This window comes from Cynara cardunculus (genome assembly GCF_001531365.2).
Source record: "Cynara cardunculus var. scolymus isolate 2C chromosome LG 2, CcrdV1, whole genome shotgun sequence".
NCBI lineage: Eukaryota > Viridiplantae > Streptophyta > Magnoliopsida > Asterales > Asteraceae > Cynara > Cynara cardunculus.
The window spans coordinates 59,479,702-59,495,442 of NC_037529.1; the positions used below are offsets into that span (position 1 = coordinate 59,479,702).

General features: G+C 36.6%; 2 protein-coding genes across 4 annotated transcripts in view; one reads left to right on the forward strand and one right to left on the reverse strand.

The window, feature by feature from the left end:
* Window positions 1-4,932: 4,932 nt before the first annotated feature.
* LOC112506588 (RNA pseudouridine synthase 1) lies at window positions 4,933-8,672 on the reverse strand. Of its 3 annotated transcripts, none has more exons than XR_003068468.1 (4): window positions 8,315-8,672; window positions 6,507-7,202; window positions 6,257-6,384; window positions 4,948-5,249 (listed from the first exon to the last, which is right to left on the reverse strand). XR_003068468.1 is itself a non-coding variant. In XM_025110740.1 (3 exons), the coding sequence occupies exons 1-2, from the start codon at window positions 8,613-8,615 to the stop codon at window positions 6,532-6,534; spliced, it is 972 nt and encodes a 323-aa protein (XP_024966508.1). In that variant the 5' UTR covers window positions 8,616-8,672; the 3' UTR covers window positions 4,933-5,249; window positions 6,507-6,531. The 3 variants fall into 3 exon arrangements, 1 of the variants encoding a protein (XP_024966508.1); XR_003068469.1 differs by having other exon boundaries at window positions 6,257-6,397; XM_025110740.1 differs by lacking the exon at window positions 6,257-6,384 and having other exon boundaries at window positions 4,933-5,249.
* Window positions 8,673-9,637: 965 nt separating this feature from the next.
* The window catches only part of LOC112506587 (peptide chain release factor PrfB2, chloroplastic), a 17,497-nt gene continuing 11,393 nt past the window's right edge, over window positions 9,638-15,741 (forward strand). The window contains exon 1 of the mRNA XM_025110739.1: window positions 9,638-10,057. Coding sequence (XP_024966507.1) covers window positions 9,677-10,057 — 381 coding nt within the window. The 5' untranslated portion in view covers window positions 9,638-9,676. The remainder of the gene's footprint in view (window positions 10,058-15,741) is intronic.

Sequence of the window (15,741 nt, forward strand, 5' to 3'; positions counted from 1 at the left end):
TAACGGTAATATAAAGAAAGCGATTAAATAAAACGATTAAAAGGAACTCGAAATGCCAAAAGATTAATAATATTTAGAAGACAACTTGTCCTCCAGGTAGTTTGGAGAACTACTTGAGAGAAAAGTGTGGAATAGAAGTGTTGAGGTGTGTTGAAAACTCCTCCCAACATCCCTTTTTATACCAAGGATGGAATGAGGGCAAAATAGTCAATTCACACACTTTTAGTTCTAAAGAAACTAGAAAGTACACTAAAGCAAACTAATGGTACAATAAAGTAAACTAATAGTTAAAAAACAACCAAATTAGTCTTGTAAACTCCAGCTAATCTGATTAAACTACAACTGGTTCAACTTTAGAAAGCTCTCAAATGTCTTCCCAAGTCATGTAAGTCAACTCCAAGTCTTATCTTTTTCTTCATCTGCCTTCATGTCATGCTACCACATTCCCACAGCATCAACCTGCTCCAATCTGTCCAAAATAAGCTCAATTTAGACCAAAATCCACTAAAAATAGGTTCATCATTCTTCTTAACATAAAAATAGAGAAAAGAGATAAAATGACTCAAAGTTGGGATATAAATGGAAAATAACCTATCTAAAGAGAATAAAAAGGTATTTTACATACTAAATACTTAGTACGTATCATTTAGACAAAGGAGGATTTAGTCAGCTTTTAGTGGAATCCATGCTACCACAATTGTTCGAGGTAGTGTAATTTATTTCATGGTCCTTAAAATAAAGCCGCATTGACGTGAAAAGTGTTAATTCTTTGTAATAATGGTACATCTTACGATACACCCTCTATTTCGATTCTCTAAAGGTTCAAATGTGGCATCCAACTCATCTCTTTTATGTTGAGAAATGAAAGGAGGATGGCAATTTTAAGAAATGGCAATGGAGGATGACAAAGGTACTTGGAAGAAATCGATAGTCTACGAGTTAGATAAGTTGGCTCCCAGTGTTGTTAAAGTTAAATGAAAGGAAATGGAAGATGGTGTAACACCCCTATTATAGGAGTAAATTAGAACTGGAAAACAATTACATAAATGATACTTAAATAATAAGAATCACCCAATCAATGGGGAAGTACAGGTGTTTACAACATAAACCATGAAAGGTAGCTAACAACCTAATAATCTAAACCAAACTAGGTGAAGATTAATATCGGGTGTCACTATGATCACCAAAAGAATTCTGTTCAACGTGTGATGCTATAAATCTTCAAAAGTCTTATCTCCAAAAATGTCCTTAACTACAACCATTGCTCCACTCAAACCTTGGGAGCCCCACCACCTGAGGATCCTGATATACATGTCATTTTTAAGAAAAAGTGTTAGACAAAACAGAATTTATAGATAAAGATAGAAACCATAAAAAATAGTAATATAAGGTTTAAAGCAATAAAGAGTTCAAGTCAATTAAACAATAAGACAATAAAGTCAATTATACGTCTTGCAACAACGGGGGAGACCCGATTTCCATTGATCATGGTGAAACACTAAAGTAGGCCACAAATCTATGTTGTAGAGCTTCTATTATAGAACATTCATCATCGAGTTCAACCACTCACGGTTTGTAGTTCAAGTCCTCCAATCAACTAAGGTTTGCTCATTTTCCAGAATCAAATCATTATGGGTCACACGATCATCGATTTCAACCAACCACGATCTATAGTTCCAGTCCTTCAGTGATTTAACACCCATATTTAGTTATGTTAGGCAAACAAGTATGTCACCCCTATGTCTATGGATCCATTACATTACAGTGACTTGACACAACCTTAATGTGAATGACTATACATAAATATATAATTTTTTATTATCATACTTTGTGTTGGTCCTAGCAAGTGATGACTTATACAATCAGTGTTTGTAGAAGGGGGGTGAATACAAACACAACAGATTTTCACTTTTTCATTCTTTCTTCTATGTTTTGTATAACAACAAAGAATTACAAATCTGTTGCGGAAGTTAGGAAGGAATACCTGCTAAACTGAAAGAGAGGGGGGATGAGGTTATCTTTCAGATCCGAAGACCTAAGGAAGTTCTTCAGAGGATGACACCGGTTTTGCTTCAAAAACACTCACAAGGATGTTCTTTCAAAATGATTAAGTAGCATTGAATGACAAGGGCTGACCTGTTATAGCCCTTATTGCATTCAATGCTTACTGTCCAACTTTAATGTGTATCTTCTTTTGATTGACTGATTCAGTACTCTTCATTTCAACCTTTGAGTTTGATGTAAATATTTCGTTATCTTAGTCCATTCTTTGTATGCCGAGGAAACAGTAAGCAAGTAAAGTACCAATAGAATGATGCTTTTGTACTTGCTTAGGCTGACATGTTGTACATGTTCTCATACCAAGAAGAAAGTAAAAGAGTTGGAGAGACAAACTTGTTGGCCAAGTTTGTATTTCAATATTTGGCTTGCCAGTAGTAGTATTTATCAGACTACTAGTTGACTCTATCCTGTATTGATTTTCTTGTTGGCAAGATGATAAACCAAATATCTTTGGTGATGATCTTGACCATACTTCAGCTAGTCTTTGATTTTGTTGAATACATTTTGCTCTTGGATCAATACACATAGATATTAGACTTTCACAAGTAAAAATCATATCTTAATCTATATCTGACATATAGGCTATACATCGGATTTACCAACTATAGAACTTTATAAAGGTGCTATATTGGATACTGCCTAAGAGTTGGTAAAACTAAAAACCTTTATCCGGTAGAATAATCAATCGAATTAGGATCAGATGAAAGTCTTAATGACAACCAACTATATAGAGACAGATCTGATAGGTGACATACCGAAACCTAAAACAATAGGATCTGATGATACCAAATAGGGTAATATCTGATGAGTGAAGTTCATTGGACATGTACCTTATGAAACACGGTATACAAAAATATTCCTATCTAAGTGTTTGGTCAGATGCTATAAGTATTATTCTCAAATCCAATGGTTGAGACCGACAATGCCCACCCCTCGTTGTTAATAATTCAAATGACAATCATTATATAAACACTTAGAAAAAAATGGTAGCGAAACTTATAAGTGAAAATTGAAATCCTAACTCATAAATTCAGTGATTCATTTTTGGATTTTTTTTTTTTTGCCTTTTGTTCTTTTTTTTTCTAAGGTTTTTTCTTCTTGTTATTTTGTTTTGATCATCTCTCTCTCAGTGATTTGATAATGATCCATTTTATCTATCGAAATGTACTATCTCTGTATTCAGCTTCAACTATCATCACTGAGTCTGTTCAATGGTCGCTGAACATGTATTGTAATTCATTCAGAGATCAGTATTCTTCAGGAAGACAAAACTTACACCACGAAACCTTCAGCGATATCGAAGATAGAAGCTGAAGACAAAGACAATCAAGTTCGTGATCTGATGCGGTTTTCAGTAATAACAAGCTCGTTTACACAAATGTGAAATCTACTCAAGATTCAGTGAACACTAATGAATCCTTCAACGTCATCCTAGTGTCAGCGATCAATTGAATCTTGTTGAACAAGATTAGTTTTTGTATTGTCCTTCTACACATAAAGGACAAATCCATATCTCTCAAAGTAAAGTATTGTACAAAGTCACTGTACTGTCTCTAAGCATGCTTACTTACTTTGTGAAAGACTATTGTTCATATACGGTCAAAGACTGTATATTTGCAACAAAGGACAAACTCATCTCTTAAAGCTTGCCACGTGCTCTGTACCTTCTGAATTGCATTTAATGCAACGAGTATAAATAGTTGAGTAGTTATTTCTTCTCAGTTATCTTCTCCAACCTATATCCAAGCTTCCTTGCCTTGAAGATCTTACCCAAGAAGATACTCCTCCCTCTAAACTCTCTATCTAAGAGAAAAGACCGTTCAAATATTTAAGGAGCGGGGAAAATAGATTTCTCTTTCATGCTATTCACCTTTTCAATTAACGATTGTATCCGCTTCATCACTACTGGCTTTACTTGCTCTTGCTATTCCGGATAGCGTCGATTATTTCTAGCCACTCCGTGTATCCGTAAATAACTAGCCAATGAATGTCTTCATCTTCAATTGAATTTTCAACCCAAACGTATGGGTTGGTCGGGTTGGTGGTGTTGATACTTTGGTACATTAAAATATTCTTCTAACCTTGAATGTGTTATTTTCTCTAGTCTACTCATAATCTCTTTTTTATCATCAACCATTTAGTACAACTTATCTATATTTCTTAAATCTTAAATATATCACATTCAATTAATTTTCTCAATTTGCATATATATATATATGTGTGTGTGTGTGTGTGTGTGTGTGTGTTTTCATAGTTACTAAACATATATTTTAAGAAGTTATACAGAGATGGAGAATAGATTGAAAATATGTGTATAAAAAAAGTACATGATGGTGCAATTGTCAAAAATAAAACAATAAAGGTTCAACAATCATATTAAATCAAAGAAGTTATAAAATAACGGGTCATCTGGTTGAGTTAGATTCAAATAAAGGTCACTCAATATCAACCCAATACCTATTGTTTGAAGATTTTACAATTCGATTAGATATCAGGTTGTTTCGTGTTGAGTTATTTCACATTGGATTGATGAGTTGGTCGGAAGTTTGAGCACAACAAATACCAAACACATCCTTGCAAATTTACTTAGAATAAGAAAATGATCAAATACAAGTATATATAACTTAATAATTAAGGAAGCAAATAAAAGTCAAAATTGACTTATTCATCAACGTTTGAATACTTGAAAAACGGATCTGCTGCTTATCTAATTTCACGAAAAGTGCCATCCTTTAAGTTTTGACTAATTTCACGCTACCGTTGACCATTAAACCATCTAACAACTTGGGTTTCTTGTGAGACAAGTCACGAAAAGCAAATTGAAAAAAAATCATTCAAAAATACATGTCTTAAAACATTATTTATATAATGACTGTTATTCTGTACAATTTCATCATGAAATGCAACAGTAAACAACAAAACACTCATGGAAAACGCCATCAAAGAGAAATAACTAGAATACAAGAAATTCGAAGCTCAAAACCGCCAAAAATTAATGGGTCGATCAAACTTTTGCCTATGAACCCTAAATATGCCTATTTTTTTTCTCTTCTTTTAGTCAATTAAGGCCGTAGTGCAAATACTTTCGGTTTGTATGCTTTATGTATACAAAAATCAACCAAATACCAACATTTCTGCTAAATGTTTTCCCTCCGTGTACAAGGAAACAGCATGCTCCATAACTCGATCTGCAAATAAACAAACGTATTATTGTATCATAAGTACACAAGATGGCATAAGTATTAGTCGGGTAAAAACAAGCACATCAAGCAAAGGTTGAGGCATGGTTTCTACCCTATAAGGAGATTTACTGGGTTTGTTTGGGTTTTTACGTTATTATTGTTATAAGCAATCTAGATTACAAATGTGTTGAGATAACCTGATAAAAAACAGATAGCGAGAGCACATAGTTGTGTGGTTCATTATGCAAGAATGGTATGACGCCACCATCTAGAGCATCCTCATCATGAGAGCGGTAAATCATAGTTCTACGTGTAGGTACATGGTGTTTGGAGTTGAGCCTCATACTTCCCGCTCATTCAACAAGAATGTCCATCTCCTTAAAGCATCTCCAACAAATTCTCAAAAATGGAGAATCAAAATTCAAAATCTCCAAAAAGAAACTACATTCAACCCCAATGGCTTGTCCATTTTGAAGATCACATCATTTATTATATTATTAAGATAGGGCATATTTCAAATGCAACCATGTCCATTTGTACCACTAATGCAACCTAATCAATTGAGATATCTATGAAAATGATAAGAGTTCATTTATTATGATTTGAATATTTATGGAAGATGATTATAGTTCATTAATCATGATCAATACTTTATATTAGGAAACAATCAAAATTTTTATGAAATCGCACATTCATCAAATTAAATGGACGGTTGAGATTGAGTTGTATTGGTTGTACAAATGTAAAAGGTTGCATAGTAACTCACCTCTATTAAAATATTCCATTTATTTAATATTTTTCTCTCCTATACATTTAATTTCTAAGGTTTTTCATCGATACGAATATAATAAAAAATATTTCTCTATCATGGTAATCTTTTGAAGGGAGTTCGCCAAATTGGAGAATTTCACAATCTCTCTCCTACTTTCTCCATCTTCGAGAAAGTTTTGGACCCAAAATCCTCAAAAACTTCATTTTCTCCATTTTGAAGAATCTATTAGAGATGCTCTTACCTGTTAGGCTAAAGCTGCTAAGAAAGTTGTGGTTCATCCCGTTTGAGAAGAGTCAATTAACCAAATGAACCCGGTATCCCACTTGAAAATTCGGTCAGGTGAGATGTACGCATACACATCCTCTATCCCTAAAGTGTGTTTCTGTTAAAACCCTCACTTGTAAAAATAAAAAGAAGGCAATTGACAAACACAAATTGAGAAAACTAGTCACATAAACATGAACAATCAAACATGTAGCTGCAAGTATCACCTTATCATGTTGGCAATGGATGGTATCAAAAACGCTCGGAAGATGATGCCATCACTTCAGTAGCCCATAACGGCAAAGAGGCCTGAATAACAATCGGAGAACCAGTCACAGGATGCTCAAAAGACAAGCTTTCGGCATGAAGTTGGTGACCATCATAAACCACCCCATTCCACTCATAAACACCCTCATATTTCACATCTCCCCTTATCGGAATTCCAAGATACTGACAATGCAAGCGGATTTGATGCGTTCTTCCACTTTGAGGAAATGCTCTCACCAAAACCTCGACCTTATTTCCATCACATTCAATCACAGATTTCTCTTTAACAACTATACCTAATTCTAACTCACTCGACTCTTGATAACATCTTTGTCCGTTTATTGCTAACACTTCAAACAAAGTTTCCATGTTTCTAACGGAAGATCCACCAGGTAGTGTCCTACCCACATCTGTTGCAGCATAGACACGCCAAGCTCCAAACTTTGATCGACCATGGCCAGACTTAACAGTGATCTTTTTCCATTTTGGAGCCTGCCCGACACAGAAAGCAATGTATGTTTTCCTGATTTTGTGATCCGTGAAAGCCTTAACGAGCTTTGCAGCTACTTTATGTGATTTGGTGATTAATATCACACCACTTGTATCACGATCAAGTCTATTTGCAAGATGGAACTCCAGCTTCTTTGATTGGGTACCTATGAATACAAACAAACACATCATTAGGCAACGATGGCAGAATGATATCAAGAAAAGCAAATGGCGGGGATGAAACGAAAATTTGTTATATGATGTTAGAGTAGAATCGCCGAGAAGGGCATTTTGAGTAAGGTTCAACTTAGATACATGGGCTAGCAAGACCAATGTCCTAGGAAAGCCGATAAAGAAATCTTGGTTAGAAACATGGTACCTAATGGGAGCAACAAGCCCAAAGACGCAACAAACTGGGTGCAAAAAGAGCCCTGAAAGGGCAGACTACAACAAAATGGGGTTTATAAGACCCAAAAATGTCTAAACGTCCTAATACAATGCTTTTTAGGACATCAAGTTTATAGGACCAACCAATTATGCATCATATTTAAATCTGCTACAATAAGTTGGTAAGAGGTCCATCAAGGGCTTAAAGTTCTAGCAACAGTCACATGATATATGGAAATGAACATATACCAAATCCAGAAATGTGAAATAGAAGCTCCACATTACAATCCCTTTTTTTAAAGCAAGGGGCCGTTTACCAAATGCTTACCAGATCACTTACGTTACCGGGTAAGCATTACAAAGACCAAGAATCTTACTGCCGGAGGCATGGCAACTTGGCAATGGAGACTCTTACCCCATTAGCGGTTAACGTTTTGTTAGCCGAGAATCTTAAGTGAGCATGGTTACTCTTGTGAGTAACCAACTAACCCGGAAAGCCTTTGGTAATTGGCCCCTACGTGTCTTTTATAGTATAGAATAACACAATGAATTTCAACCAAGTATCATTATGAATTATCAAAAACAAGCAGAAGTAGAACAGGAACTAAACATCATCTGATACAATGAGATTTTGAACAAAATTTTAATTAAAACATTGAATAAAAATCTGATACTCCCTCATTGCTAAATGGATGTCTCCATCCTTGATCTTAAAGATTCAAAGATACTAGTTTTTAGATTGAATTTTGACATGGGTATTTTAGTTTCTTTCCTAATAGTTTTAAAAGCTTAAAATGTAATTGGTAACTTAAACGAATTCATACTAAAATTGGAATCCTCAGACATCAAACAGAGGTGTATAACATGAAATAACTACAATAAAAGAACTCACCGACTTCCCTCGATTCATCAGGAGAATCGTTGAGTAGACTCGGGACAGAAGCCAAAATCGTCTCACAGTAAACCCCCTGGGGTTTGTTCAAGGCAATGAGCCAGTCGTCTTCGAGAAGCACGTCGGTTCTACATAGAGAAAAGAGAGCTGATTTAGAAGAAGCTGACATGGCTCGGCTCAGCTCCATGTCCTTGGATACGGCTGGCAATGGCGGAGACAGAGGCACCGGGTACTTCTCTAGATATTTGGGGTCGTCATCCAAATGGGTTTTCTGTGAACCGCACTGCTGGTGGGCCGCCATGAGCAGAGATCGGAAGAAGGTGATGGATGTTGGGGAGATGGAGGGAGTACAGAAGCGTGTTGAGTGCAGAGGAGAGCCAAATGGTTTCATGGTCATCGGAACAAAAATGAAGAGTTACAGCTTAACGCAATTAATTTTACTAGAATCCCCTTCTAGTTTGAACTAAGTACAACAACGAACCTTTAAACAATGCATTGATCAAACAAGTAAAATTACAAAAAAACCCTTTTTACGGGTAACCGTGGGTATTACTACGTTCCTATTGATCTCTAGAGCAACCATGAACGACCTGAAGTCATCACATGTGAACCGTTAATATTTGAATTTGAAACGGAGAAATATGAGATTTCCGCTATATAACCATTAGTTTTAAACAACGCGTCCCAACCAAAGTAATACAAAAAACTTAATCGAATGTAAATAAGAAATAAAATGTTTTTAACCTTTTAACTTTCGTTATTTAAGAAATTAAATTATTTTTTAAATAAATTTTCATGATCATATTGAATATTTAATTATTACAACATCAAGAAAATAATATTGTTACCCAACTCATTTTTATTATTAAATTTACAATAAGTTTTGATGAGAAAAAAAGTTAAGGTGAAAAACATAAGAAATGATCTCCACCATTGGATATACATCAGAATGAGATGCATCGAAATAAGATACACCGGATCGATCTCTACCTTGGATAAACATTAGGATGGAATGCACCGAGATAAGATACACCGGAAACACGATTCATAAATAAATTTAAGATCAAAAATAATCAATTGTCCAATTTCTTCTCATGCTTCTCATCTTAAGTCTCATCCTTACACATTCCCTCACCTAAATTTACATATATTCATTTTGTCTGTCTTTCATGGGTTTAAGATTTTTAGTTAAAATTAAGAGGGGGTAAAATTGATATTTTTCAAACTGAATGGAAGCTATTTGAAACTAAAGCTCAAGAATTAGGGGGTGGACAATAAACCCTGTTTTTCCACGATGTTGGGGTTTTTGGCAACTTGAAGAAAGCTTCAAATCTGAAGCCAGATCGTTCACAAGTATTTAGTATGTCATCAAACATACTTAGACGGGTATATCAAAGATCATCTTCCATTCTAACTCGGTACCAACCTATCTCCACGCTTTTCGTCTCCCAGTTCTTCACATCAAGCGATAAACCACAAAATCATGCTTCTGGGCTTGAATTACTGTCGAATAATGCATCTGGGGTTTCTTCAATTTGGTATAAGAGATTGAATTTCTCATGTGGGTCTACACGGCTGTTGTTTAGTACTCAAGCAGCTGTAGAGCCGTCCACCTCCGATGGACTTACCGTAGATGGCATCATTGCTAATGAATGGACGATTCTGGATGAGAATGAGAGCGATTGGAAGAGCCATGCCTCTGCAATTGCTCAATCCATTGGCCTTATCAAGAAACGGTTGCAGGTATATGCCTCTCTAAGTTCAATTTGTGTGTGTATTTTGGTTTGTAACATTGCTAAGGGGTTTTTTTTCGCTGTGAAATGAATAAGAGGGCGAATCAGAGGGCTTGTCTGGAATTAATCTAAATCAAAATTTTTCTATTTTAACCTATGAACCATTTTGAACAACAGGATTGTTGATAAAACTAAATGATAAATGCTGAATGATCCAGGAAAGCAGGTCTGAGATTATGCAAAGTGTAGAAAAGAAGTAGAAGAGACAAGCATTTGTAAATGTAAATGATTTCTGTGTAACTCATCAGATAAAGGATGCTATGTGTATATACAATTTTACCGAACAAATCTATAACAGAAGAATCCATGATAGGAAAACAATGGGTAGTACAATTAGTATGAACATAGGAGCAACACTTTGTATTTGTAGTTGTCTTGGCAACAATATTCTCTTCTATTATATGAACATCCCCGTGCGAGGTCATCGGTCTAGGAAGAATGCTGAGGTTGGTGCCCAATGAAATAAATCGTTGTGTAGAAAGAGGTTTAGTAAGACAATTCATAAGTTGTACTTTGTAAGAGATATATTTGACACTAAGATTTCTTGCATGAAATAATGGTTAATCTCAACATTTTTTGTGCGAGAGTGCATAATGGGATCAGACATTGTTGGAATATGGCAGATCTTCATAATTGAGGACGTGATAATCACTGTCCTTAAAGAATATTAACCCCCAATATTTACGCTGGTGGTTTGAGACTAATTTCTTCCCAGGATTCAACCTCAATTAACAGAACTTTATGTAGCGTACATAAAGTTCACATGAACATCAAACAATTGTAATTATGTATGTATTGAAAGTGTATCATATAATGTTATCTATTCATATGCACCCTTATATAGTAGTTAAAACGAACCAACATGACTTTTCATGAATCAACACACCTTTTGGAAAGTTAACTACCAAAAATAACTACCATTAACTACCAATACGTTGTCCCTTAAAAAATAACTACCATTAACTACCATTACGTTTTCCCTCAAAAAATAACTACCATTACGTTTTCCCTCCAAAAATAACCGCCATTAACAGAATTAATTCTGTATAAAAATAATGACGAAATTATTTTTCTAAGGATGCAAAGGTGCAAAGTGCTAATTCTTTGATTAATTAATATATATTAATCATCCACCAATTCCCTCCAAAAGCCTCCTAAAAGACTTTCAAACATTTGAGTGGAATAGTACTTATTAACACACTTACAACTTTCTCACCACCTATGTGGGATACATAATATACAAAATTGTAGATAAAACCCATAAGTTCCAACAATCCCCCACTTGGGTTTTGTTAACAATATCCAACAGATTATGCATAAGTAAAGGTAGCTTTCGCTTTGAACCTTAACATAGTGTATATTCTTCAAATAGCCTAACAGAATCAATGGCTGCTTTACAGCATTTGAGCCATGATTCTTAGTGTTAAACTCGGAAAGATAACACACATAACATGTTAATTGATGTTCATAACATGGTAGCACTATTATGGCCATGTGCTAATTCCAGTTTCATGGATATCTCCAAAAGTAAATCTACACTTCATTAAGAGTATAAATACTCACCTTAAAAGAATTACTCACTATTTAGTATTCAATCTAAACTAGTGTCCAGTTGGTAATCAACAACTTGTTTGTACCACATTGAACCATTAAGTAGATTTTAGTCTAAGTAAAGGTTGGGTTCCCATTGTTGCCAACTTTACTGAATGGGTTTCGGACACATCTCTCTTGTAGTTCCAAAGACCATGTCTTTTGGAAGACCTTTTGTAAACGGATCCGCAAGATTCTTACAAGAGCGTATATATTCAATAGTTATTATCCCATTCGATATTAACTCTTTGATATAGGCATGTCTAAGGCTAATGTGTCTAGACTTTCCATCATACACCTGATTATATGCCCTAGATAGTGTAGATTGACTATCACAATGTAAGGAAATGGCTGGCATTGGTTATGGCCACAACTCCATGTCTAACAACATATTTCTTAGCCATTCTGCTTCCTTACCCGCGGCTACAAGTGCTAAAAACTCAGCCTCCATGGTGGAATGGTGATACATGTTTGTTTCTTTGAACCCCAAGAAACAGCCCCTCCACCAAGTGTAAAAATCCAACCTGTTGTGGATTTACCATCACTACTGCCAGTTATCCAACTAGCATCTGAGTATCCTTTTAGTACAGCAGGAAAGCGATCATAATATAAAGCTAATTGTCTAGTTCTCTTAAGATAACCAAAAACTCTTCCAATTGCTTTCCAATGATCTTGACTAGGATTACTCATATATCTTGATTGTTTGCAAACAGCATATGCAATATCAGGTCTAGTACAATGTGTAGCTTACATTAAACAACCTATTGCACTTGCATATTCTATTTGAGCAATAGCTCTTCCATCATTCTCAACCACTTTACAAGATGACTCATATGGGGTATTTGCCTCCTCAATATTCAAGTGTTGAAACTTGTCTATAATCTTATCAATGTAGTGACATTGCTTTAATGCATAATCCCCACTATGCCTTTTAACCTTTATCCCCAATATAGTATCAACTTCATTCATGTCTTTCATTTGAAAGCATGAAAACAGAAACTTCTTAGTTTCATTATACCTTCCATATTGGTTCCAACAATGAGTATATCATCTACATAAAGGCATAGGATCACACCATAAGCCTTTGTAAATTTAGAATAAATACATCTATCTGATGTGTTATGGGTAGAACCATTTGATAGTATAGATTTATCAAATTTCTCATGCCATTGTTTAGGTGCCTGCTTTAACCCATATAAAGATTTCTTTAATTTGCAAACTTTATTCTCATGACCAGGCAACACAAACCCTTCAGGTTGTTTCATATAGACTTCATCTAAGTCACCATTCAAAAAKGTTGTTTTARCATCCATTTGATGTATAGGCAAATTATAAATTGAAGCTAAAGCAAAGAGCACCCTAATTGAARTGATTCGAGCTACTGGTGCATATGTATCAAAGTAATCAACTCCTTGTCTTTGACTAAAGCCTTGAATTACTAACCTAGCTTTATGTTAGAATATATTGTAAATATTATGTCTGTTTAGGGTTTCTGATGGGCCGTACGGGCCTTTGCTTATTTGGGTTTGGGTTTCTTATTTGTGTCTATATATATACACGCCTCTCCTTTGTAATTAATTATTCAGTAAATAAGAATACTTCTTCTCTCTGTCCCTCTGATCACATGGTATCAGAGCCACTCTGAAAAAACCTCCTGCCGTCGTCGCCGGAACCCTAGCCTACTTCGCCGGAACCCTAGCCGACTTCGCCGGACTCCTGCCACCGTTGCCTGAACCCTAGACGCCGCCATATCTGCCGCTGCCGCCTCTGCTCGCCGGAATCTGCCGCTGCCGCTGCACCGTCGCCGCTGACTCAGACGACCGACCCGGTGTTTTCCAGTCGCTGTCCGCCGCCCCACGTGCCGCCAGCATCATCCCAATTTCTGTTTCTTGCTTCTTGAAGGTCGCCATCTTCATCCGCTCCATCTCCGATGGCTAAAGATGGAGACAAGTCGTCCGATGACAAGTCGTCTGATAGTGTTCATATACCTGAATTGATCCCGACGAGTGGTAGAGTTACCGATAATAAACTTAACGGTACTAATTACTTTGAATGGATCAAAACGGTCCGTCTGTATGTCCGAAGTATGGGAATGGCTTCTCATCTAGATTCTGACCCTCCTACTGACGGTAATCGTGACCTTTGGTTACAACAAGATGCTCGTATGTTCTTGCAGATTATTAACTCTATTGAGCCTTCGGTCTCAACTTTGGTCAGTCATTGTGAGTATGTGAAGGAGTTAATAGATTATCTTGACTTCCTGTATTCTGGGCAAAGTAACATTTTCACGAATTTACAGTGTCTGTAAGGCATTTCATCGTGGAGAACAACAAGGATCGTTCTCTTATGACCTATGCCATGGAGTTCAAGAAGGTTTATGAGGAGATGAATTCTCTCCTTCCTTTGAGCACTGATGTGAAAGCTATGCAGACTCAAAGGGAGCAAATTGCTGTCATAAGCTTTCTGAGTGGTCTATGACCAGAATTTGATTCCATCAGATCACAGTTCTTGAACGAATTAACGATCCCTTCTCTTCAAGAGACATTCGCTCGGGTCCTTAGAAATGAGGACTTTCAGTCTGCTCAGCCTCCCGATCATCATGCTGCCTTGGTCAGTCGAGGTGGATACCGAGGTGGCTTCCGAGGAGGACCTCGCGGAGGTTCTCGAGGGAGCTTTAGAGGAGGTCACAATGATCGGGCAACAGATCCACGAGGCTTTAGCTCTGACTCTAGTCACGTTGAGTGTCACTACTGCCATGAGTTGGGCCATACAAAGTTCAACTGTCAGAAGCGGTTGGCCAGAAATCAGAGGCTATCATCTGCCCACTCTGCAACCACGCTAAATAGCACTGTTAAAGAGGAGCATGCCCACTCTCATTCTCGTGGAGATGAGAACCCCACTACTTCTACTGCTGCGTTTGCTGAGACAGGTAACTCTGGTAAATGCCTTGTGTCATCCTCCTCCAAATGGGTCATTGATTCGGGTGCGTCAGATCATATGACTGGTAATTCTAATCTTCTCTCTGATTTTACCAAACATGCCCCATCAGCCCAAGTTACAGTTGCTGATGGAAATCTATCCCAAGTGGATGGTTCAGGCACAATTAAATTGTCATCGTCTGTCTTGTTGCATTCAGTTATGAGCCTACCGAACTTTTCTTTCAATTTAATGTCAGTTAGCAAAATTACTCGTGGTCTAAAATGTAGTGTTGAATTCTTTCCTGATTACTGTGTATTTCAGGATTTGCAGACGAGGAGGATTATTGGTGGAGGACGGGAGTCAGATGGCCTATATATCTTTGAACAATGTATACCATACTCCTTGACAAGTTTCAGTCTTGCATCTGCTTTCGAAGTACATTGTCGACTAGGTCATCCATCCTTACAGAGTCTCAAGAAACTTTGTTCTGAATTTTCCTATTTATCTTCTTTACAATGTGAGTCATGTCAATTTGCTAAACATCAGCGTATCCACTTGAGTCCTAGAGTCAATAAGCGGGCTGCGTCCCCATTTCAATTAGTACATTCTGATGTTTGGGGTCCGTGTCCTGTTGCGTCTAAAACTGGTTTCAAATATTTTGTTACTTTTGTTGATGATTATTCCAGAACTACTTGGTTATATTTGATGAAAAATCGATCAAAAGTATTTAATCATCTGTGTTCCTTTCACTTTGAAATCAAAACGCAATTTCAAACATCAATAAAAATCTTGCGTAGTGATAATGCAAAGGAGTACCTGTAACCTGTCTCAATCAGTTCAGTCCTATATGCTTGAAAATGGTATTATTCATGAATCCTCGTGTGTTGATACTCCAGCCCAAAATGGAGTAGCCAAACRAAAGAATCRTCATCTCCTTGAGGTGGCGAGAGCCCTAATGTTTCAAATGTCTGTTCCCAAGCCCTTTTGGGCTGACGCTGTCGCTACGGCCTGTTTTCTGATAAATAGAATGCCGTCTGCTGTCCTGAATGGAGACACTCCATTCTCGGTCTTATTTCCAGCGAAACCCCTCTTTCCCGTTGAGCCGAAGATCTTTGGTAGTACGTG

Excerpts from the sequence above, each read along its gene's own strand:
- LOC112506588 (XM_025110740.1), bottom strand. The coding sequence starts at position 8,615 with ATGGCGGCCCACCAGCAGTGCGGTTCACAGAAAACCCATTTGGATGAC. Across the intron at positions 7,203-8,314 it reads TGATGAATCGAGGGAAGTCG|GTACCCAATCAAAGAAGCTG; the intron begins GTGAGTTCTTTT and ends TTGTATTCATAG.